Genomic DNA, 20,745 nt, shown 5'->3' with positions numbered 1-20,745 from the left:
AATCCTGGCTTTCCCAGCGAAAATGCTCCCTAAGAGTATGCAAGGTTTCACCAAAAGAGAAATCCTCTGGAGGGGAAGCACAGGGAATGGAGTTCTCTGCATCAGAATCCTCATAAGTAGATAAGGGTAAATCCTAGTTATCAGAGGAAACATAAATTTCAGAGTCCTGATCAGAAGAATCAGAAGGAAAATCAGGCCTAGGTCTCTTAGAGGGAGAAGGATGGCTTCCCCTGATTAGAGTAATAAGTTCTTCAGCCATTCTTATTTTTTTTTTAGGCATGGGCATCGGTTTTCTAGGCATGGATCGTGTTTCAGCCTTGAAGAAGAAGATGGCGTTGGTTTAATATGGAAGTCAGTAGGCCTGAATACACCTTCAGAAGCTGGTGCTTGCACAGCGGCTCTGGACCCATCAAAGGTAGAGACATCCGCAGGTTCCACAGTCGAAGAAACATCTCGCAGCATACCGGACTCCGAATGGGTCTCAGTAGAAGCCTGCGAATTTGAAGTAGTGGGTATCAGGGGCTGTGAAAGCACCTCACTGAGTACCGGCGAACTGGCAACTAGCTTAGGAGAAGCGGTGTCAGCAGCTTTGGACCTATGCGGTCTGTCTCTGTCTTTATCTTTGCATTTTTTTCGGAAAGTCGGGTGGCTTACTGAAGCCATTTCTGAATAACTGAACTGAGTACCAAAATATTTAGAAGTGTAAATAAACAGACGACGAATAGTTCGAGGTTTAAATAAGACACAGAACCGACAGCGAGGTACGTCGTGGTCTGGGCCTAAGCAAGGAATGCAGTACGAATGAAAATCTTTTGAGGTATTTGCTTTCCACACGAAATACAATTATTAACTTTTACTGCATCAGTTTAGAGCAAGAAAAAGGTTCCCCAACGGGGTACTTAGCTTAGTTGAAGGCTTCGGTTCTGAAACTCGAAAACGAAAATTTCAGGAGTCGGCCAACCGGCACTTGCAAACTGCTTCTGCTTCGGGCACCACACGGCAAGAAAGACTGATGTAATGGCGTCTGCTGCATGCTTTATACCCCTGACTACCTGACGTCATGGAAGATGAGACAGCAACCGACGTCAGACCCAAGACTTTGATAATCAGGCCGACTGAGGGCTACTGCAAGCAGATAACCCAAATGTGATGACTGACAACAGTGAAACACAAAGAACATCCTGGCCCGCCTGCTGGGACCGCAGGGAAGGAGTCTGAGACAGATGCCATGGTTGCAGCACTGTCAAGACTGCGCAAATGGGGGTACCAGGGCTAGCGTAGCCAGTCTGGGGCAATCAGTATTGTCCTTGGCTTGTCCTGTTTGATCTTTAGTAGAACCTTCGAGAGGAGAGGCAGAGGGCGAAAGACAAATTGAGAGGCTTTCCCAGGTAAAGGACAGGGTATCCACTTTCCAAGCTTGACTGTGGGGAGTTCTGGTGCAGAACTTGTCCAATTGGTAGTTCTGAGGGGAGGCAAACAGGTCTACCTCTGGAGTCCCCATTTATTCCTCAAGAGCTTGATTATTTTGGGTTCCAGTTTCCATTCGTGTGGGTCCATGAGATTTCTGCTTAAGTCATCTGCCAGTAGATTTAGTTTGCCTGGCAGGAATTGCGCTTGTGGGTTCACTTGGTAGCTCAAGGTTGTGATCCACAGAGCCATGGCTAGTCTGCAGAGTGGATAGGAATGGGTTCCCCCCTGCTTGTTTATGTACCACATAACTGTGGTGTTGTCTGTCTTTAGCAATAGTTGTCCTGGAAGAATAAGGTCTTTGAGGCTGTCAGAGCATTCTGTACAGCTAACATTTATCTTTGATTGATATGCAGGTGCATCTGTCTTGGGTTCCATTTGCCCGGAATGCACTGCCCTGCCATGTAAGCCCCCCCCCCCCCCCCACCATGCATAGTCTGATGCGTCTGTTAGGGTTTGGGCAGCAGGGGGCAGAATGAAAGGGAGTTCCTTGTTGTGGTAGCAGGCCTCTGCCCACCAAAGCAACTCCGTCCTTAGACAAGGGATGATAGGAATCATTGTTTCCACATCCTGAGAATGTTGACATCATAGACTTTTTAGATACCATTGAAGTTTCCTCATATGCAGTTTTGCATATGGAATTAATAGAATGCAAGAGGCCATGAACCCCAGGGCTTGCAGGATCTTCCTTGCAGATAGCTGGGTTTTTATAGCCAGTAGGTTGAAGTAGGTTGTCAAATAAACTTGTTTCTCCGGAGTGAGGCATGCCATCTGGGAAGTTGTGTTCAAGCTTGCTCTCAGGAATACAATCTGTTGGCAGGGTACTAGGTGCGATTTCTTCTCGTTGATGGTGTGTACCTCAGTGAGGTTAGAAGTCTCTTTACAAGTGCCAGGAGTTGTAATAGCAAGTCCTGATTTTCTGCCTGAATCAGGCAATCATCCAAGTATGGGTAATCTGAATATTTCTCTGCCTGCAAAATACAATGGCTGGAGCTAGGCACTTTGTGAATACCCTGGGCGCAGTAGATAAGCCACAAGGAAGTGCACCAAACTGATAGTGCATGGAGCCCGCCCTGAAACGTAGGTATTATCTGCAGGAATCCCTTATTGGGATGTGCAGGGTAAGCTTCTTTAAAGTCTAGGGTTGCCAGCCAAGCCTCCTTGGCTAGCATAGGAAGAAGCTGTTGAAGAGTTAGCATTTTGAATTTTGGAACCACCAGAAAGGTGTTGAGAACAGACAGGTCCAGGATAGGATGCCAGGGTTTTTTTCTGGGAAAGAGGAACAGTCTTGAATAAAAACCTTGTCCCCTTTGTTCTGTTGGGACAGGTTGAATAGCCCTGATACTGAGGTGAGAGAGCACTTGTTTTTGGGCCTCCGCCCACTGATTTGGGGGGAGGTTTGGCCATCCAGTTGGGGTTGGTAGTGAGTGAAAGTGGAATCTGTATCCTAGGGAAACTGTTTAAAATCCATCTGTCCTGGGCAATGAGTTCCCAGTTTTTTGCATGCAGGGCGAGCTTTCCTCCTAAGGGGGTAAGTAGCTGAGCAGGGCTTGGAAGAGTTAAGGATAAGTCATTGTGCCATTTTTCCATAGGGGGTGGCTTACTACTCCCTGCTTTGGAAGTGGGAGCCTCCCACTGCTTAGATCTGTGCATAGCCTGAGACTGAAGTCTTGGTGGTCTGCTGCTCCTGGGTTTGGACTGAGAAGGCCTGGAAGGAACTGGAAAAGACTAGTTCTTTGAAGGCTAATGCCTACTGAATCTAGGAGGCTGAACTTGTAAGAAATCTTTAACAGTTTGCATAGATTTAGCTTTTTCCTCCATCCTTTTGAGGACTACTTCTGCTTTGTTGCCAAAAAGGCGATCTTGGTTTAAGGGTGCATCCTGTAATTTAGCTTTGACATGATCTGGCAAAATTTGTTCCTTAAGCCAAGCATGCCTTCTAAGTACAGACCTAGTGACATCAGTCCTGCAAGATGCTTCTAAAGCATCAAAACCACATTGCAAAGTATGTTTACCAACTTGTTTAGCAGAATGCATTAACTCTTACAAATCTTTGTGTTCAGCACAGTCAGGAATCAACATAATTTTCTGTTTAAGTAGTCCCATAATATGCTGCTGATACTTTAAGATATGAAATTGCCAATTTAAAGCCCTAATGGCCAAAGTAGCAGAAGTGTATACCTGCTTACCCCATCTGTCTAAAGCTCTGGAGTCCCTATCAGAAGGGGTAGGATTTTTGACAATAGTAGCCTTAATGCCTTTTGGTCCTTGGGAAATGGTCTCTGGATCCGCAGTAGGATTCTTAAAGAGGAATTTGTGAGAGTCCAGTACTCTGTAGTACCTGTCAGGTTTCCTGGGAGCTGGAGGCAAAGTAGGGGTAAGGCTGGATTCCAAGTAAACATCATCTACAATCTCCAGAACAGGAGGGATAGCTAGACGCCTTTGTTGAGGCAGGAGCAAAAATTCCCTAAGTCTCTTTTTGGACTCAGAATAGTCTTGACTTTCCCAGCGGAAATACTCACTAAGGATATGCAAGGTTTCACCAAAAGAAAAATCTTCTGGAGGGGAAGCAGAGGGAATGGAATCCTCTGCATCAGAATCCTCATAAGTAGCTAAGGCAAAATCCCAGTAGTCAGAAGGAATAGAGATATCAGAATCCTGACCAGAAGAATCAGAAAGAAAATCAGTTCTAGGTCTCAGAGGGGGAAGGCTGGCTTCCCCTAATTAAGGTAATAAGGTCTTCAGCCATTCTAATCATTTGTTTTTGAGGCACATGGGCCTGAGAGTGAGGTTTGGTTGTCGGTTTTCTAGGCGTAGTGCGAGCTTTAGGCCTGAGGAATTCGGTATTCTTAGCTTGAAATTAAGTCATTTGTTTAATAAGAAAATCGGTAGGCCTGAATACACCCTAAGAAGCCGGTGCCTGCACAGCAGCTCCGGAACCGTCTAAGGTAGAGACATCCATAGGTTCCACAGTCGAAGAAGCATCTCGCGGCACACTCCAAATGGGTCTCAGTAGAGGCCTGAGAATCTGTAGTAGCGGGTATCAGGGGCTGCAAAATTGCCTCACTGAGTACCGGTGGACTGGCGACTAGTTTAATGGAAGCATCGTCGGCAATTCTGGACCTATGCGGTCTGTCTCTGTCTTTATCCTTATGTTTTTTCGGAAGATCGGTAGTCAGATGGCTTAACGAAGCCATTTCGGCATATGGAGATCGAGAACGAATGTATTTAAGCTACAAAAATAACCAGACGACGAATAGTTCGGGCGTTGAACAAGGCACAAAACCAACGGCAAGGAACGCCGTGGTCTTGGCCTAAACACGTCACGTGACACAGTAAGAATGAAAATCTCTACGAGGTATTTACTTTCCACAAGCAAGACAGTTATTTTTTTTCTGAAAACGAAAATTTCAGGAGTTGGCCGACCGGCACTTGCGAACTACTTCTGCTTCGGGCACCGCATGGCAAGAAAGACTGATGTAATAGCGTCAGCTGCATGTATTACACCCCTGACAACATGGAAGAAGTAACAGCATCAGACACAGAAATCCAAAGACTCTGGTATTCAGGCTGGCTGAGGGCTACCTGCAGGCAGATAACCCAAATGTGATGACTGCAACAGTGAAACACGAACAACATCAGGGCATATACCTGTTTAGATGAAATGAGTTTCAGTCAAATGTGTTTCCAGTGAAGTGAGCTTTCACTGAATTGTGCTCAGGGAACTCATTTTCAGTGAAATGAGGCTTCGATGACATGCGTTTCAGTGAAATGTGCTCTATCAAACAAAGTAGACCCCTTAACAGATAATTTAATAAAGGTGTTTAAAAACAAAACTGTTACCTTGTGATGCACTGTCAAATGATTTGATGAGCGTTTTGACAGTGGGTGATGGCTCTGAAGATGTGGATGATCGACGGTTCAGTCCCATTCCTTGCCTTAAAGCTGCCAAGTCTCTCTCCACTGCATTCATGTAGTTGTACACACGACCTCTTTCCTCATCCTGCCTATTAACAAGAAATGCACTCAATAACAGGGAAGCACAACCACAGCCACAACTGCAAATAAACAGCGGATGAAAAAACTGGAGAATAAACAGTCTGTTATGGACACCCAGATTCTGCCAGGTCATGCAAAACAAGTCTTCTTTCAGCAGCTTCTAAGATTTTTTTTCTTACTATCCAGATCTACCTTAAACTGTTCTACTATGGAACATCTAACTTCTACTCATTAAGAAAAAGGCTCTACATAACATGCTGCTGGGGAAGGCCAGTTAGAATTACTTGCACTTTTTAAAAATGAGTTACATTTACTTTACCCTTTTAGAAGACACAAATACATCACTCAAACTTACAGCAAGTGACACTTTTCTGAGAGGAGGCAGAAGGTAAACACAAGTGTATGGCCAAAATGCTGTAGAATGCAGGTCAAAAATAGAACAGAGGGACATAAAAGTAAATCTGCTTACTTGCTATGTAAAAATATCCTCCTTAAAGCAGCCATCATGGTTATTAACATATCCATCATGCTTAATAAACAGCCCTCGACTGTTACAACAGAGTCTGAACAGAAGTGGTTAGCAAGGGATGTTTTCCAATTGCTAGCTATCTATTTTAATGTTTTATTTTATTTCTTTTGCTCACCAGGTTAATCCCACTAGGCTAGTAGCCTCTTTTCAGTGGTGGTGGGGGGGGGGGGACGACTCGAGGTGGTACTTACACTACTAGAGGAAATTTGGCGAGGTTAATGGAGAACTTCCTCTACTCTTTACGATAGGTGCAGTGGAATCTTTTACATTCACCTGAGCTTACTAACAACTCAAGTAGATGGGATCTCAGTTTAATGTCTCATCCAAATGAACACACACCCAGGAATGCAGCACACCTTTATGCTGCACTACAGCGTCAGTAATCTACCAACCTAGAGTGGGAATAGAACCCACAGCTTTCTGCAATGTCACTGACACTCCATGTACTTAAGTGATAAGACATATTTTACAATCACTCCAAACTCTACCCATGTCCATTTTACAAAATGCTAGCTTCAAATATTCAGAGTATGACGCTTCTGATCAAGGCCTGAAGTTGGTCTAATGAAACATATAAATAATCTCACTTTTAAAATCCAAGTCCATTTCAGTCTTTAAGGAAGAAAGGCATCTGGCAGTAGACACATTTTAATGAAGTAAAAAAAAAATCATCCAAAGGCAGGAGAAAATATCAGTGATCTTTGCCAATAAAATGGATCACCATAAGAAGATAGAGTTGTGTGACATGGGTCATATCCCTGCATGGACATATAAAACTTGCACATAAGCACAACAAACTTAAGAGTGATAGATCTCAATGCTGCTAGTAATCGTTTGTGCACTAAAAGAAATAATCAGGTCATTGTAAAGTATCCAACCACAGCTTAGTGTCATAAGCACATACCTACCTAACAGACAGCAAAGCCTGCCAACTCACCTTCAAGCTTAATTACTGCTATCCCAGCCTCCATTGACACACTGACCAGCTGTATGCTGCCTACCTGCACAGATGATGACCTAGGTTCGGGAAAGCAGCAAGTTCTCAATAGAGCTAACAGGGAAGAAAAGGCACAGGCATTCTAAGAATGGTCCTCCTCTTTTGGAGAGGGTCTTAGCTGACCAGTGCTTTGGCAAGCTTCATCCCAAGTGCTGGAATAAAATAAACGATTGGGGGTGAAGAAGAGACAGAACATATGTGCCGCTATATATCACACTCCCAAAAAGGGGTAAATGATGATCAGGAACACATATAAAACATATAATACTCCTGGGCTGGATCACCAGCAGCAACAAAACAGCTACTCACAAGAAAATTCGGGTAAAAAGAGAGCTTGTGGGCTGGATCACCAGCAGCAACAAAACAGCTACTCGCAAGAAAATTCGGGTAAAAAGAAAGAGCTTGCGGTCTCCAGTAGCAGTTAACTACCAGGACTCCCTTGTCTGGTGCCACTCATTCTTTTACTACTACTACTCACTCATGCCAAAGCCTCCTGCCTGTTCACAGGATCTAGCCATTTTATCCCAATGTAATACGATAGAAATGTTAGTTAATACCAAGATTTCATTTAGTTATGGCTGCCCATGTCCAAAAGGGCTGTGGATGCTATCCCTGGTAAGAATTTACGGTGCCCCATCCATTCGTCCAGGTTCCTCTTGAACAGTGTCATAGAGGTGCTCTGTTTCATATAAATAGGTAGCCTATTCCCAAGATGAGGCAGTCACTAGGAGACAACTGTCCCTCCAGCATGTCCTATTTAAGTCACAGGCGATATTTAGGTACCTGGAATGGGTAACCCTTGTCCCGTTTGAATTACGGATAGGCAGCAAGTTCATTAGATTTGCGTCTACGATTGCTCTGTACAGCAGACATATATCTCCCCTAAGAAGTATATACGATGCAAAGTACAGAGACAGGGACTTGTCAGTCTGTCATCAGGTCATTATGTTACAGGGCTAGGCGAGAATTACATTTTTTTTATCTTGCCTTTGCCCATGGAAATGTGGCCATCTTGTCCTCTGCATCCCCACTGGACCCCTTTGTGACATGATCCTACTCACCAAAACAAGTAATGGGGAGTGAAAGTCTGGACCTGGTCTGTCGTCATATGCAGCTGACTGTGGCCTTTCCTCATGCCCTGCCTCCACCCTCCCATGCAGTAACTACATGCTTCCTGCCAGGGGTGGGGCTTGCAACACTAAATGTCTGGTGCTTGCCTCCAGCCACATATAATGCACTACTTGGCACACCTTCAGAGACTGTCAATTGCCTACTTCTGCAGCTGCACCATGAAGACACAGAGGGGTATGCCCATGTCACTGGCTTAGCCCCTTCCTTTACCCTCTATGATGGGCAAGCTGTCACCATCCATACATTCCTATCCCATCCCTGAGCAGCTCTTGCAGCAGCAGCTTTTGGTGCCTAAATCTGGCTCACTGAAGTGTCACTCACTGCCTAGTTTCTCCCCTGCTGAACTACTGCTCCTAGACTGCCACAACAATAACTATAGAATGTTTGCTATTGCCTCTATCTATATCCCCCCCAGGTAAAAACATCCCTATCCTTGAACATATACTCTCCTGGATAAACACCTCCGTCCCCTATTAAACCATCCTTCTTGGAGATGTTAATATAGATTGGAACTCCCTTATTGGTGACTCAGCCCAACATTTCATAAACCTGTATGGATTCTCACAACTGATCACTACCCCTACCCACTACTGTAAAAATGCTACTGGTTCCACAATTGGCTGGATCTTGACCAACTCTCCAAACAACTATTGTAACCCTTTTACCTTCCCTGATTCTGTTAGTGACCATTCTCCCATCTCCATCCTCATCTCTCCAAGCCCCATCTCTACAGAACTGTAGGAAACATTCTCCCATCTCTATCTTCATCTCTCAGCCCCAACATTCTCCCATCTCCATCTTCATCTCTCAGCCCCATCTCTACAGAGACTGTAGGAAACATTCTCCCATCTATATCTTCATCTCTCCAAGCCCCATCTCTACAGAGACTGTCGGAAACATTCTCCCATCTATATCCTCATCTCTCTAAGCCCCATCTCTACAGAGACTGTAGGAAACATTCTCCCATCTCTATCCTCATTTAAGCCCCATCTCTACAGAGACTGTATGAAACATTCTCCCATCTCTATCTTCATCTCTCCAAGCCCCATCTCTACAGAGACTGTAGGAAACATTCTCCCATCTCTGTCCTCATCTCTCTAAGCCCCATCTCTACAGAGACTGTAGGAAACATTCTCCCATCTCTGTCCTCATCTCTCTAAGCCCCATCTCTACAGAGACTGTAGGAAACATTCTCCCATCTCTATCTTCATCTCTCCAAGCCCCATCTCTACAGAGACTGTAGGAAACATTCTCCCATCTCTATCTTCATCTCTCTAAGCCCCATCTCTACAGAGACTATAGGAAACATTCTCCCATCTCTATCCTCATCTCTCTAACCCCCATCTCTACAGAGACTGTGGGAAACATTCTCCCATCTCTATCCTCATCTCTCCAAGCCCCATCTCTACAGAGACTGTAGGAAACATTCTCCCATCTCTATCCTCATCTCTCCAAGCCCCATCTCTACAGAGACTGTAGGAAACATTCTCCCATCTCTATCCTCATCTCTCTAAGCCCCATCTCTACAGAGACTGTAGGAAACTGACTAACTTTTCCCCTGAAACCTTTAACTAAAGACTCTCTGCCATCAACTGGTCTTTCCTAAAATCTCTCCTGCTCAATGATGCTGTTACTAAATTCAACCACATTTTCCTTGATGTCCTAAACTCTCTTGCCCCAACTTGCAAAATCAGAATCAAATCTAAATTTGCACCCTGGCTGTCCAAAGCTACTCATGCTTTGATGCATGAAAGAGATGCTCTATGGAAGAAAATGGCAAACCACTAAAACTCTCACCTTTCTCCAAGGTTATAAGTAACTCAGAAATCATGTAAAAAATGCATTATATTGGATAAACGCCAATATTTCACTAAACTTCAAAGCTCTCACCCAAACGACACCAAAAGATTCTGGAGTACTTTCCACTCCCTGCTCCACACTGGTTCTCCTGCCATCCCTAACCCTTTCCCCTATCACTCTCCCTCTGAAACTGCAGACTTACTCAAACACTTCATAGACAGCATCTCTAAACTCCTACCCTCTTGTAACTCTGCTCATCCCAACTCTTCTGTGTCACCCTCACCTCCCCCTAAACCTCTATGCTCCTCTGTCTCTCAGCCTTTTACCTTGCGACCTGTTTCTACTAAATATATCAAAATCCCTGCTTCTTAAACTAAAACCATGCTTTCCCTCCATTGATAAACCCCCCTCTCAATTTCTGAAAATCGCTGCTGACTCTATTGCATATCCTGTACGTATCTTAATCAACCACTCCATTCAGGAATCTACTGTACCAGAAATATGGAAATCCTTCTATACCACTCCGCTGCACAAAGGTGGCAACTCCGTTGAACCCTGTAACTACAGACCAATTGCTATTCTCTCACCGCTCTCAAAAATCCTTGAAAAATGTATACATACTCAACTACTATCCTATCTCATTCACAAAATAATCCTCACCCCCCCTCGCAACATGGTTTCCGCCCTAAACACAGTACCTCGACTGCCTTACTATCCTTTACTCAAAAGGTTGCAGAAGTTAGGGACAACAACCTCCTTGTCTCCCATCTATTCCTTGATCTCTCTAAAGCCTTCGACACTGTCTCTCATCCCATCCTTTTTAAACTCTCAGACCTAAACCTCTCTCCTTCTACTCTTGGCTGGTTCCAATCCTACCTTACTGGCAGAAAACAAGCTGTTAGATGGCAGCAGGCTTTCTCACGCTTCCTTGCTGTTCAAACAGGAGCATCCCAAGGCTCCATACTTGGACCGCTCCTTTTCAACATTTTTACCAACAACCTACATTCATCCTGCAGTCTCTCATCTGTAATACAATACGCAAATGACTCTACTCTCTCATCTATCTCCAATACTATCTCTGAACTACACACACTAACACAGAATTCCTTTACCTCTGTTGAAAAATGGCTCAGAAACGATCAACTAATCCTTAATCCTAAGAAAACTCAACTCCTTCTCTTCCTACCTCAGACACACTCTCACCTTAAATCCAATTTTTCTCTTTCCTCCCTAGATGGCGCCACCATCTCCCCTGCCACACACACCAAACTCCTTGGGGTAATAATAGATGACAGACTAAAATTTGACTTGCACATACAACAGGTCATAAAAAAACACCAAAAACTTGGGACTACGTTAGAGTAACAAAAAATTCCTCAATACTGCCACTAAACGCATTCTTGTGCAGGTATTTCTCTTACCTAGTCTTCTATACACTTCCCCCATCCTTACCAATATCCAAACTATCTCAATGCAGAAACTGGAACAAACATACAACAAATCTACTAGATTTATTCAAAACCAACCAGTCTCTTCACATCACTGCCTCTCATTAAAAAAACTTCAATGGCTGGAATTTCCGCACCTTCTCCTACAATCGCAACTCCACACTACCTTTTCCATACTCCACAACCTCAATGCCTGCCCTGCTCTCGCCTCCCATGTTGCTTTCTACTCTCCCCCCCCCCCCCCAGCCTCTCTGGAGTGCTGATTAGCATTTTCTCTCAGTTCATAAACCCAAGAGGAATATTGGCAAACTACAAACACACTGTCTCACTAAATTTAAACAAACTCCCTCTCCATATTAGATCCAACCTTCCCTTTCCCAGTTTTAAAAAGGAGCTTAAATCCCACCTACTAAACTTGAAATTATGCCGTTGCCGTGACCACACATAGTCTTAGTCTGACCTACTTTATCACCAGTTGCATCTCCTACCTTTCCTTCTCTGTTAGTAACGTCTGCTTAAATTAACCCCTAAACCCTCAGCTCTACTACTATAGCCCCCTCCTCTCTCCCCCTCCCATTCTCCACACTATTTATCTTTCCCCCCACTTCCTATCAATGTGAATACATTGTCCTTTTGAACTATTATCTTTTTGTTTTACTCATATATGTAATACATTTTGACCACTGCTATCAGTACAACCCTTAATGTTCAGATTTTTTTTTCTTTTGCTTTTCTCTTTATAATTAATTTCATATTTGCATTGTTTTTAATAGTTTTTATCCTGTATGTTTACCTTTGCTTATATTTGCTGGGGCTCTTTCCCCTTGATCTCCACTGAAAATGGGTTGCTTACTATCAGTGCAATGCAATAGCCAACAACCTTTTTCTTTTTACAATTATTTTGTACTGTTATTGTTATTTAATATTTGTACATTGTCACTTTATCTTTACTTATGTTTGCTGGGGATTCTCCCCTCGGGTCTCCACTGAAAATGGATTTGTTTTCAAACTCAGTTGGACTAACCCGGTTAACAAATGTGAACTAAATAAACTCAATCAATCAAGGCCACACTCCTCTCCAACAAAGAGCCAGCTGCCAGGTTTGGAAAAGCTTGCCTAGTCCTTGCTCTAGTCAGTCTTACCATCACCCTCTCAATAAGCACAACATACAAGACAAGAAGAAAAACTATAGCATACATGAATATGCAAATTTTTATTTACTCAACTTCCAGGGCAAAACAACAGCAACCTCTGGATGGGGAGGTACCATTAAGCCACTAAGGAACAAAAAAGGGTAATAAGCTCTCAGTGCAAAAGGCCTGTTAGCAAAGCGACAAACGTGTAGAACGCATGTCTATTACATCTCTCAGTTAATGGTGGGGGAGACTTTACAATAGTTTTTAGAAGAATCCCAAGAAATGAAAGTTAATCTCCTAGAAGAACAGACCTGAAGAATGTCAAGAAGTACAGAGCTGGGGGGATAAAACAAAGACTCCTGTAACATTGAGATTTAGAAGACCTGAGTTTTGGAATCCATGACCAGCCAAAGTGCTTAGTGAAGATGTGGACGATCAAACAATTAGGCAAGGATAAACATCTGCAATGGAGGCATTACAAGTCAAGCAACAGAACTGAATGCATTCCTTATCTTTAACAGCATTATTTTCCCAAAGGGTGGCTAGCAGCCTGTACAGTAAAGTTAGCAATCCAGCTCGAATAGGCTGCTAGCCACCCACTGGGAAAATAATGCTGTTAAAGATAAGGGGTGGCTAGCAGCCTGTACAGTAAAGTTAGCAATCTAGCTCGAATAGGTTTGTTCAGCTATCGCACGCCAACCTCCCCTTCAGTGAAGCAAAAGAGATGAACAAGTGCCCCATCTTCCTAAACTCATACATCTTTTTCAGGTAAAACCTGACCTGCTGGTGCATTTTCAGGTTGACAAGTGCTCTCTCTCCTTCTCAGTGTCCTGAAAAAAATTGGAACTAAATGAACAGGCTTAATGACAATTTTACACCTTTTTCTGCAATCAAGGGATGGGATAAAGGAACACCCTAACCTTGTAAAAAGAATGGGTATGGTTTCTAAAGATAATAGTGGGAAGCACCCAGATCTCATGAGCTTGAATGATGCCCACCAAGGGCAGCGTTCTGACAAACTTCAGAGCTGCTAAAAAAGGTTCCGACGGAAGATGGGCAAGTCTGCTAATTGTAAAGCAATGATACTGAGGAAAAAGTGCTCTCCAAAACTAAGCAGATATGCAGACTGGATTTGGTGAAACTGGCAAGCAGGTGTTTTCCTCCATCAGGTCAGGAAAAGCACACCTCAAACATGCATCATATTCACGGAACAACTAATACCAAAGTCATAAATGTGTCATGAAAACAAGATCACCTACAAAGTGGCCAAGTAGAGTGATATCACAATCCTTTTTACCATAATGGAACATCTCTTCTACATGTGTCATGGTCAAAGGAGCATGCATCTATATCCTTCTTGGTCCGCATGGGCAACAAGGATGAATCTACACCTTCTAAGAATTTTGCACTGAGGCAAGGAATCAGAAAGAGGCACAGTACTATCTCCGCTGACACAGGAAGGAGACTGCACCCTTTCTAAATGGAGAGGAACAATGATAGGACCATACTCTCCTGAGCAGCAAACAAGTCAATTCTCAGGATGCCTCATTCCCTGAAGAGCATGACCAGACAGGATTCACAAAGCTTCATCTCTAGCTACGGTCTGTGGCTCAGCATATCATTCAACATATCAGCTCTTGTCTTTTTTTTTTGGTAGGGTAGCCAGTCTCTAGCCTTCAGTCCAAACACCATCTTGGCCTTATCCCCTCTAGCTATTTTCTCCCAACACCTTGGTGCCTTTGACATTTTTCTTCAGTACATGCCAGCCCTCCTCTTGCCAATGGAACATCTGTGAAGGTTGTCCCCTTACCCTCACAAGAGGTATTCCCTTTGTATAGCCCCATCCAAACTGAAATACATAAGGCTGGTTTCTCCAGTCTTGACTAGGTAAAATCCTAGTGTGTCCCTGAATGCCCACACCTCTCCCACTCCCGAGGAAAGGAGAGCTGGCCATGCCTCTTCTCTCTCTCCCCGTCTGGCTCCTCCAGTTCCAGACCGTTAACTGGATACCACTCATCTGGGTCACAAAATCAGGGATCCAACCTTCGGCATTCATGGAGACAGATAAAAAGATAGCATATCTGTGCCAGTCAGTAACAGGAAAACCTGCCATCTGAATTTATTCGGTCTACAGGAACAAAATTTAAGTTAAGAGGATGAAGGCATTATTGCCTAAGGTTCATCTCCCACATCTGATGCTGGGGGAAACAGAGGAAGAGTCAAAACTGGAAAGCAGCCTTTTAGTGGAAGGCAATTTACCCCCCCCCCCCCACACACACACACACACTTCTGCCTTATTCCTACCTTGGCCACCTCCTCCTTTCCACCACCCCCTTTGTATGGAATGGTTTCTGTAAAAAACTACTTGTTGGGAAAATTCCCTAATATACTTTGGGTTTGAACAGCTGTTTACAAAGGGTTGCCTTTCTCTACCAGACTTCTGAAGAGGAGGTCAAACAAAAGATTCACATCTAAGAGTGCATTTAGAAGTTGCCCCTTCACATATTCTTGTAAAGGCTAGGTTTCCTTGGTAAACATTTGATATGTCAGGACCCATTAGAGAGAGTCCTGATAAACGGAGACTGAATGGCTGAAAAAAAACAAGCTTACATACACTGCGTCCAAGATGGCCATTTCCTGGAATATTCCCTTTCCTCTGAAGTATGGCAATCTCAGAGATGGTATGCATAAATTTGGGGAATGTGGGTGGCTTGCCCCCACAATGTCTGAGAATCGGTCTTCTCTAATAGTTTCAGTCTTTTCTTTGTTTTGTTTTTTGGCTAGTCGGCACTCAGAATGGTCAATACTGACATTTCAATAGGGAGCCATGTTCTTAACCATACATGCCTACTAATAAAAGTGTGAGGCTACTGTACTAGCACAAACACCAGAAGGATCATGACTACATTTAATTATATGCTCACTGACCTTTACAGCAGTGTAGAAAAATAGATCAGTCGCTGCTTTAACGCTAACAGTGCAGCTCCTCTAACACATCTTTTAGCCATGTAACGGCAACATAAGGATCTGACAGTTAACAGCAGAAATATCCAAGGTGGAGCAAGTGTAAATATATAAATCCACTGGCCTCCACACTGACCATCCTACCTTCCTCACTCTGAGGCAGCAATGCAAGGGTAATATCAAAGGCACCAGATCCACCTAGCTAAGAAGAAGAAATCAGTTAGTAACGTCAACAAAATCCAAGCTATTTGAAAAAAAAAATTCATACAAGATACTACATGCAGTGACTCTAAGGTCCAAAACAAATCTGACCTAGCCCGTCACTGTAACTCTAAGGTCCAAAACAAATCTGACCTAGCCCGTCACTGATCAAGACAATTCAAAGAACCAGATATTGGTTAAGTCAAGAAACTTCTACTATGGGAAATTATTTGGAACACAATTGCATTTTATTAATTTTAAGAAATTTTATTAAACAGAATTTATAACTGTTCATAATGCCTGTCTGACACCATCCAACAAAGCCTCATATTTTCCTAGTATTCTTGGTACATACTCTGGACTTCTGTCAGACAACATAGATTTACAATATACATTTTGGTACCATCTTTTACCACAATCAATAAAACAGCTTGTGCAGGCCTGGTTAACATTTTCTGGTACATATTAAAGAATGCTTTACCTTGGAAAGTCAACTTTTTAAAACAAACCTCAACTCATAGAAAGCAATAACCATGTTTTACTCCTAGCTGTCCTTTCATTAGTTAAATGTTACATTACCACTAATTGGTTATATTTAAAAACATTACAAGGTTCTCCTGTTCGATTCTCGGTTGGAGTGCCTTCTGTGTGGAGTCTGCATGTCCTCCCCACAGTCGAGTGGCCTCCAAAAGACATGCGTGAATGGGTTTGACTTAGTTGAAGGTTGGGTGTCGGGCTGGCAACTCGGCACCATAAAAAAAATCAACTGCCAATCATTAGCGGACCGGAGTTCCGCTTTGGCAACCCCTAACCGGGAAAAGACAAACAAACTTGGAATTTTTTGTTAATTAGTTTCCAATAAAGTCCAAGATTAGAAATATATTTTTAGAATGGCATGGTGCACAGAGCACATTTTTCCAAATCTTATCTGACTTACAAAGATGTAAAATGTTCGCCTTGTTCGGTTTCTGTCATATGCTATGTAGGTAAGACACACTATTTGTCTAAATGAATCTTATTCACTATGTTTGATATTTTAAAGAATACCTATACATTTAACAACAGTAATGTTAAATTGCTTAGCAGCTCTGCAATGTTCTATTTAAAAATGCGCAGAACTGTTATAGATTTTTTTTTTTTTTTTTTTTACTGCTCTTGTAGTTATTTCCACATGTTCACAATGTTCATATTTTGATGTCTTTTCTTGCTAAACTAACATTTCCTCTCAATTTTTTTTGAGGAAAAATCTTAACTTCTACATATTCCCCTTCATCAAATGCCACAAAGCCAGCTCTCTGCATCACTCCCCTTCTACATCCCACAAATTCCTCAGACAGGTCTCAAACCAGATGTTTCTCCCCACCGTTCTACCTTCAGACCAACAGCAAAAAATATGTAATAGAATTTCTTGAAAAATTGGGGAAAAACACCAATACCAACCTCAATGCACTCAACTCTGCAGTTCTTAACAAGGCAGTTCAACAAATCTGTAACACTTAGGCTAAATACTGGCATACTTACCTTCCACTTTTAAACATTTTCTCATAATTCCTATTCCAACACCTGAATCTTCTTCACTCCCAAAAGACTACAGGTCCATATCCTTTACGCCATCTTATCAAATTTTTAAAAAATTCTATACATAAAAATCTTCAAGCATATCAGTAAATATGGGTTACCCTCTGACTTACAAAAAGGATTTAAACCTGGTCATAATACACATAGAAAAACCTTTAGGGTCACAAACAAAACTTATTCCACCATAGAGAATGACTGCCCAGCAGGAGGCATATTTACTGGTGTAAAAAAAAAACAATGAAACACAAATTTGAAGATCACTCCCTCCAACTGCAACTGTTTGGAAACTTTGGATTCAGCCCAAATATATCAACTTGGTTCAAAGACTACCTCCACAACAGACGCTTTACTGTTCAGGGAGATGAACAACATTTAAACTTTGGCACAGTCTATGCAGAGGTCCCTTCAAGGATCTGTGCTAGGTCCCATACTCTTCTTGCCATATACCAATTATATAACCAACTACAACCACCTTCAGTGATGACTCATCATGCTGATATGACCCTTCAACAGCAGATACACACACACATATACATATATATATATATATATATACATATATATATATATACATATATATATATATATATATATATATATATATACATATATATATATACATATATATATATATATATATATATATATATATATGGGTCTACTTTATATGACTGAAATTTCATTTGACCGAGACCATAATGCCAAATTTTCAAAATACTGAAATCTCACTTGACTGAAACTCATAATACTGAAACGTTACAATGCTAAATTTCAACATAGTAGTGGCAGCCTGTAGAGTACTGTAAGGAAAAGTAAAAGGTATATGCCCTTTTCCCCACTGTAGTGTGATCCTGGAGTTAGTATATATAGTTAGCGGGGGTGTGGGGGGACGTAGTCCCCCACCTAGTTTTGTTTTATATCTCCCTGTTTCTGTTAAGAGGGTACATAAGAAGTTTTTAAGTTCTGGAAAGAGAGTCATTGGTGTTATAAGTGTGCATGTCTATAGTTTACAATTTACTATGTTGAAATTTAGCATTGTAAGGTTTCAGTATTATGAGTTTCAATCAAGTGAGTTTTCAGTATTTTGAAAATTCGGTATTATGGTCTCGGTCAAATGAAAATCAGTCAAATGAAGTAGACCCATATATGTATGTATGTATATATATATATATATATATATATATATATATATATATATATATATAGGATCTATATTATACTCTCGAAAGCAGACCATGTAGAATCTGACATTGTCGACATGAGAATTTGGAATGCTCAGAATCTCGAGCGTGTAAACGGAAATCTCCGTAAAGGGAGATTTCTGTTTACTGCAACGTAGTGCGGTCTCGGATTTGGTATATTTAAGTAGCGGGGGGGGGTGCAGGGGGTATTGCCCCCCTGGTTAAACCCATTAGGGTACTTTTTTTCTTTTCTGTGTTTTTATAAGGTCGATGTTTGAAGACATCAACCATATCTTGTTCAATGTTTTCAAACGTCGATCTTATAATATAGACCCTATATATATATATATATATATATATATATATATATATATATATATATATATATATATATATATATATATATATATATATATCAAACAAAACAACCACAACTGTACTTGGCACTTTACTATTCCAGCCTACTATTTACTTTGACCTGCATAAAAACAAGGTCTAATAAGTACATTACAAATACCGAAGCCTTTTAATGGACTCCAACATCTCCTTTAAACAGTATGTAAATATATTACTGATAAAGTTAATGAACAGCTCACTATACAATTTCAAATTACTTACCTGTCAAACTCATTTGCAATAACCATTCCTATACTTGGACTGCTCTTCCAACAAATGCACTGACTTCCAGCCAAAATGCCCATCTGCTCAAAAAGCTACCAATAAAATCAGTCACTTTATCCCACACTCTCCTGGGACACAACGTTACCACACTACCTTCCAGAACACTGGCTGGTGTTCATTCTTGAATGAGCCACCTCCTGATAGACAAGCTAAGTTTTAAAACCCCATGACACTAAAAATGCCTCTGTTTTACAAATCAACATTAGACCTGCTCCAACCAACTAGAACTTCCCGTAGGAATTAGAATGATAATATTCCACAACTGAGGGAAAACGCCAAAGCACCCTGAAACAGCTATACACCTGTTCTATTGAAAAGAACAAACTTGGACCCTTGATAATAGCTGCCCAATTTCACAACACTCTTTGCAGAAAATTACCTAACTGGCTATTGCAAATACCTAATTATAAATATATAGCATGCAAATGAGCATATTTTCCCATCTACTGAAGCTCAATCTGTGTTGTGTGTAGTTTATTTCCACATTCATTTTGTGCAACTGCAACTGAATGTCATGCTCAATCACAAAGCTATGATGCAAGGCAAAATTCTCTAATAAACTCACAGTAAAATACTAAATGCGAGTTCAAGTTTTGGACATCATACTGAGTAATATGTATTCACCATAACATTCCATCTGTGTTGTTTTCATTTTTTCCTCACAAATGGGTTCAGATCCTATCCCTTGGTTCAGACTCAGCCTTTGCAATAGATTGTGGCAAACAAAAAGCTTTCGAGCACCCTACCCTACCCATAATGCTTCTCTCCCAACCTCCTCATATCTTGTTTTCTGATAAAAGAAAAATTATAGAATAGAGAAATAATTTAGCTAATGGTAAAGACCACTCATGGCTTTTTTAAAAATCAATTATCAAATTCAGATCAATAATCGAAATTTTGGTCAACTCACTCATCTAAAAAAAAAAAAAAAAAAAAAAGGGGGGGGGGACGGGACAAGGGTGGTGGTGGGTGGGTTGTTGAGAAAAAAATAAAAATGGACAACACAGATGGAATGTTACTGTGAATACATAACTATTTTCTCTGATGTTGTCAATTTTCATTTTATCTTCACATGTGGTACAGAGTCCCCAGCTACCTTTTTCCTGGGTGGCCTTAAGAAGGATATTCTTCAGAACCATTGAACCAAAAAAGGCCCTACCCCAAGAGATCAAATCCAGCTTGTAATGAGTAAATAAAGTATGAGGCGTAGCCCAGTTCGCTGCTGCTCAAATCTCATCCATGGACACTCTGGCCTGAAAAACTGAAGAAGTGGTGATGGCTTGACTGGAATGAGCCTGAACAGTTTTCAGGAGTTCTAAACCTTGTCTCTTGTAAATAAAAAAAATACAATCTGTAATCCATTTAGCTAGAGTCATCTTGGTCACTAGAAGACCCAATCTATTTTCTCAGAAGGAGACAAACTGACTTTGTTTCCTTATGTCCTTTGTTCTACGAAGGTAAAAATGTAGTTGTCTATGAACATCCAACAAATGCAACAAGTATTCACCTTTACTGGTTAAGTTTGGAAAGAAAACTGGTAGATTAATGGATTGGTTGATAGGATTCTCTGAAACTGTCTTCGGTAAGAATGAAGGATCAGTACGCAACGTGACCCTGTCTTTGTGGAAGACCA

At 41.7% G+C, this 20,745-nt stretch overlaps 1 protein-coding gene across 1 annotated transcript in view; it reads right to left on the bottom strand.

Annotated features, from left to right (window-relative positions):
* SPECC1L (sperm antigen with calponin homology and coiled-coil domains 1 like) overlaps positions 1-20,745 on the bottom strand; it is a 2,326,126-nt gene that overhangs the window by 929,553 nt on the left and 1,375,828 nt on the right. Inside the window, exon 8 of the mRNA XM_044068824.1 lies at positions 5,311-5,474. Within this exon, the coding sequence (XP_043924759.1) occupies positions 5,311-5,474 (164 nt within the window). The remainder of the gene's footprint in view (positions 1-5,310; positions 5,475-20,745) is intronic.

Source organism: Protopterus annectens, chromosome 4.part0, assembly GCF_019279795.1.
Source record: "Protopterus annectens isolate FY-2018-M chromosome 4.part0, PAN1.0, whole genome shotgun sequence".
Taxonomy (NCBI): Eukaryota; Metazoa; Chordata; order Ceratodontiformes; family Protopteridae; genus Protopterus; species Protopterus annectens.
The sequence above is the reverse complement of the archived record's forward strand: the minus strand, read 5'-3'. Positions and strand labels throughout refer to the sequence as shown.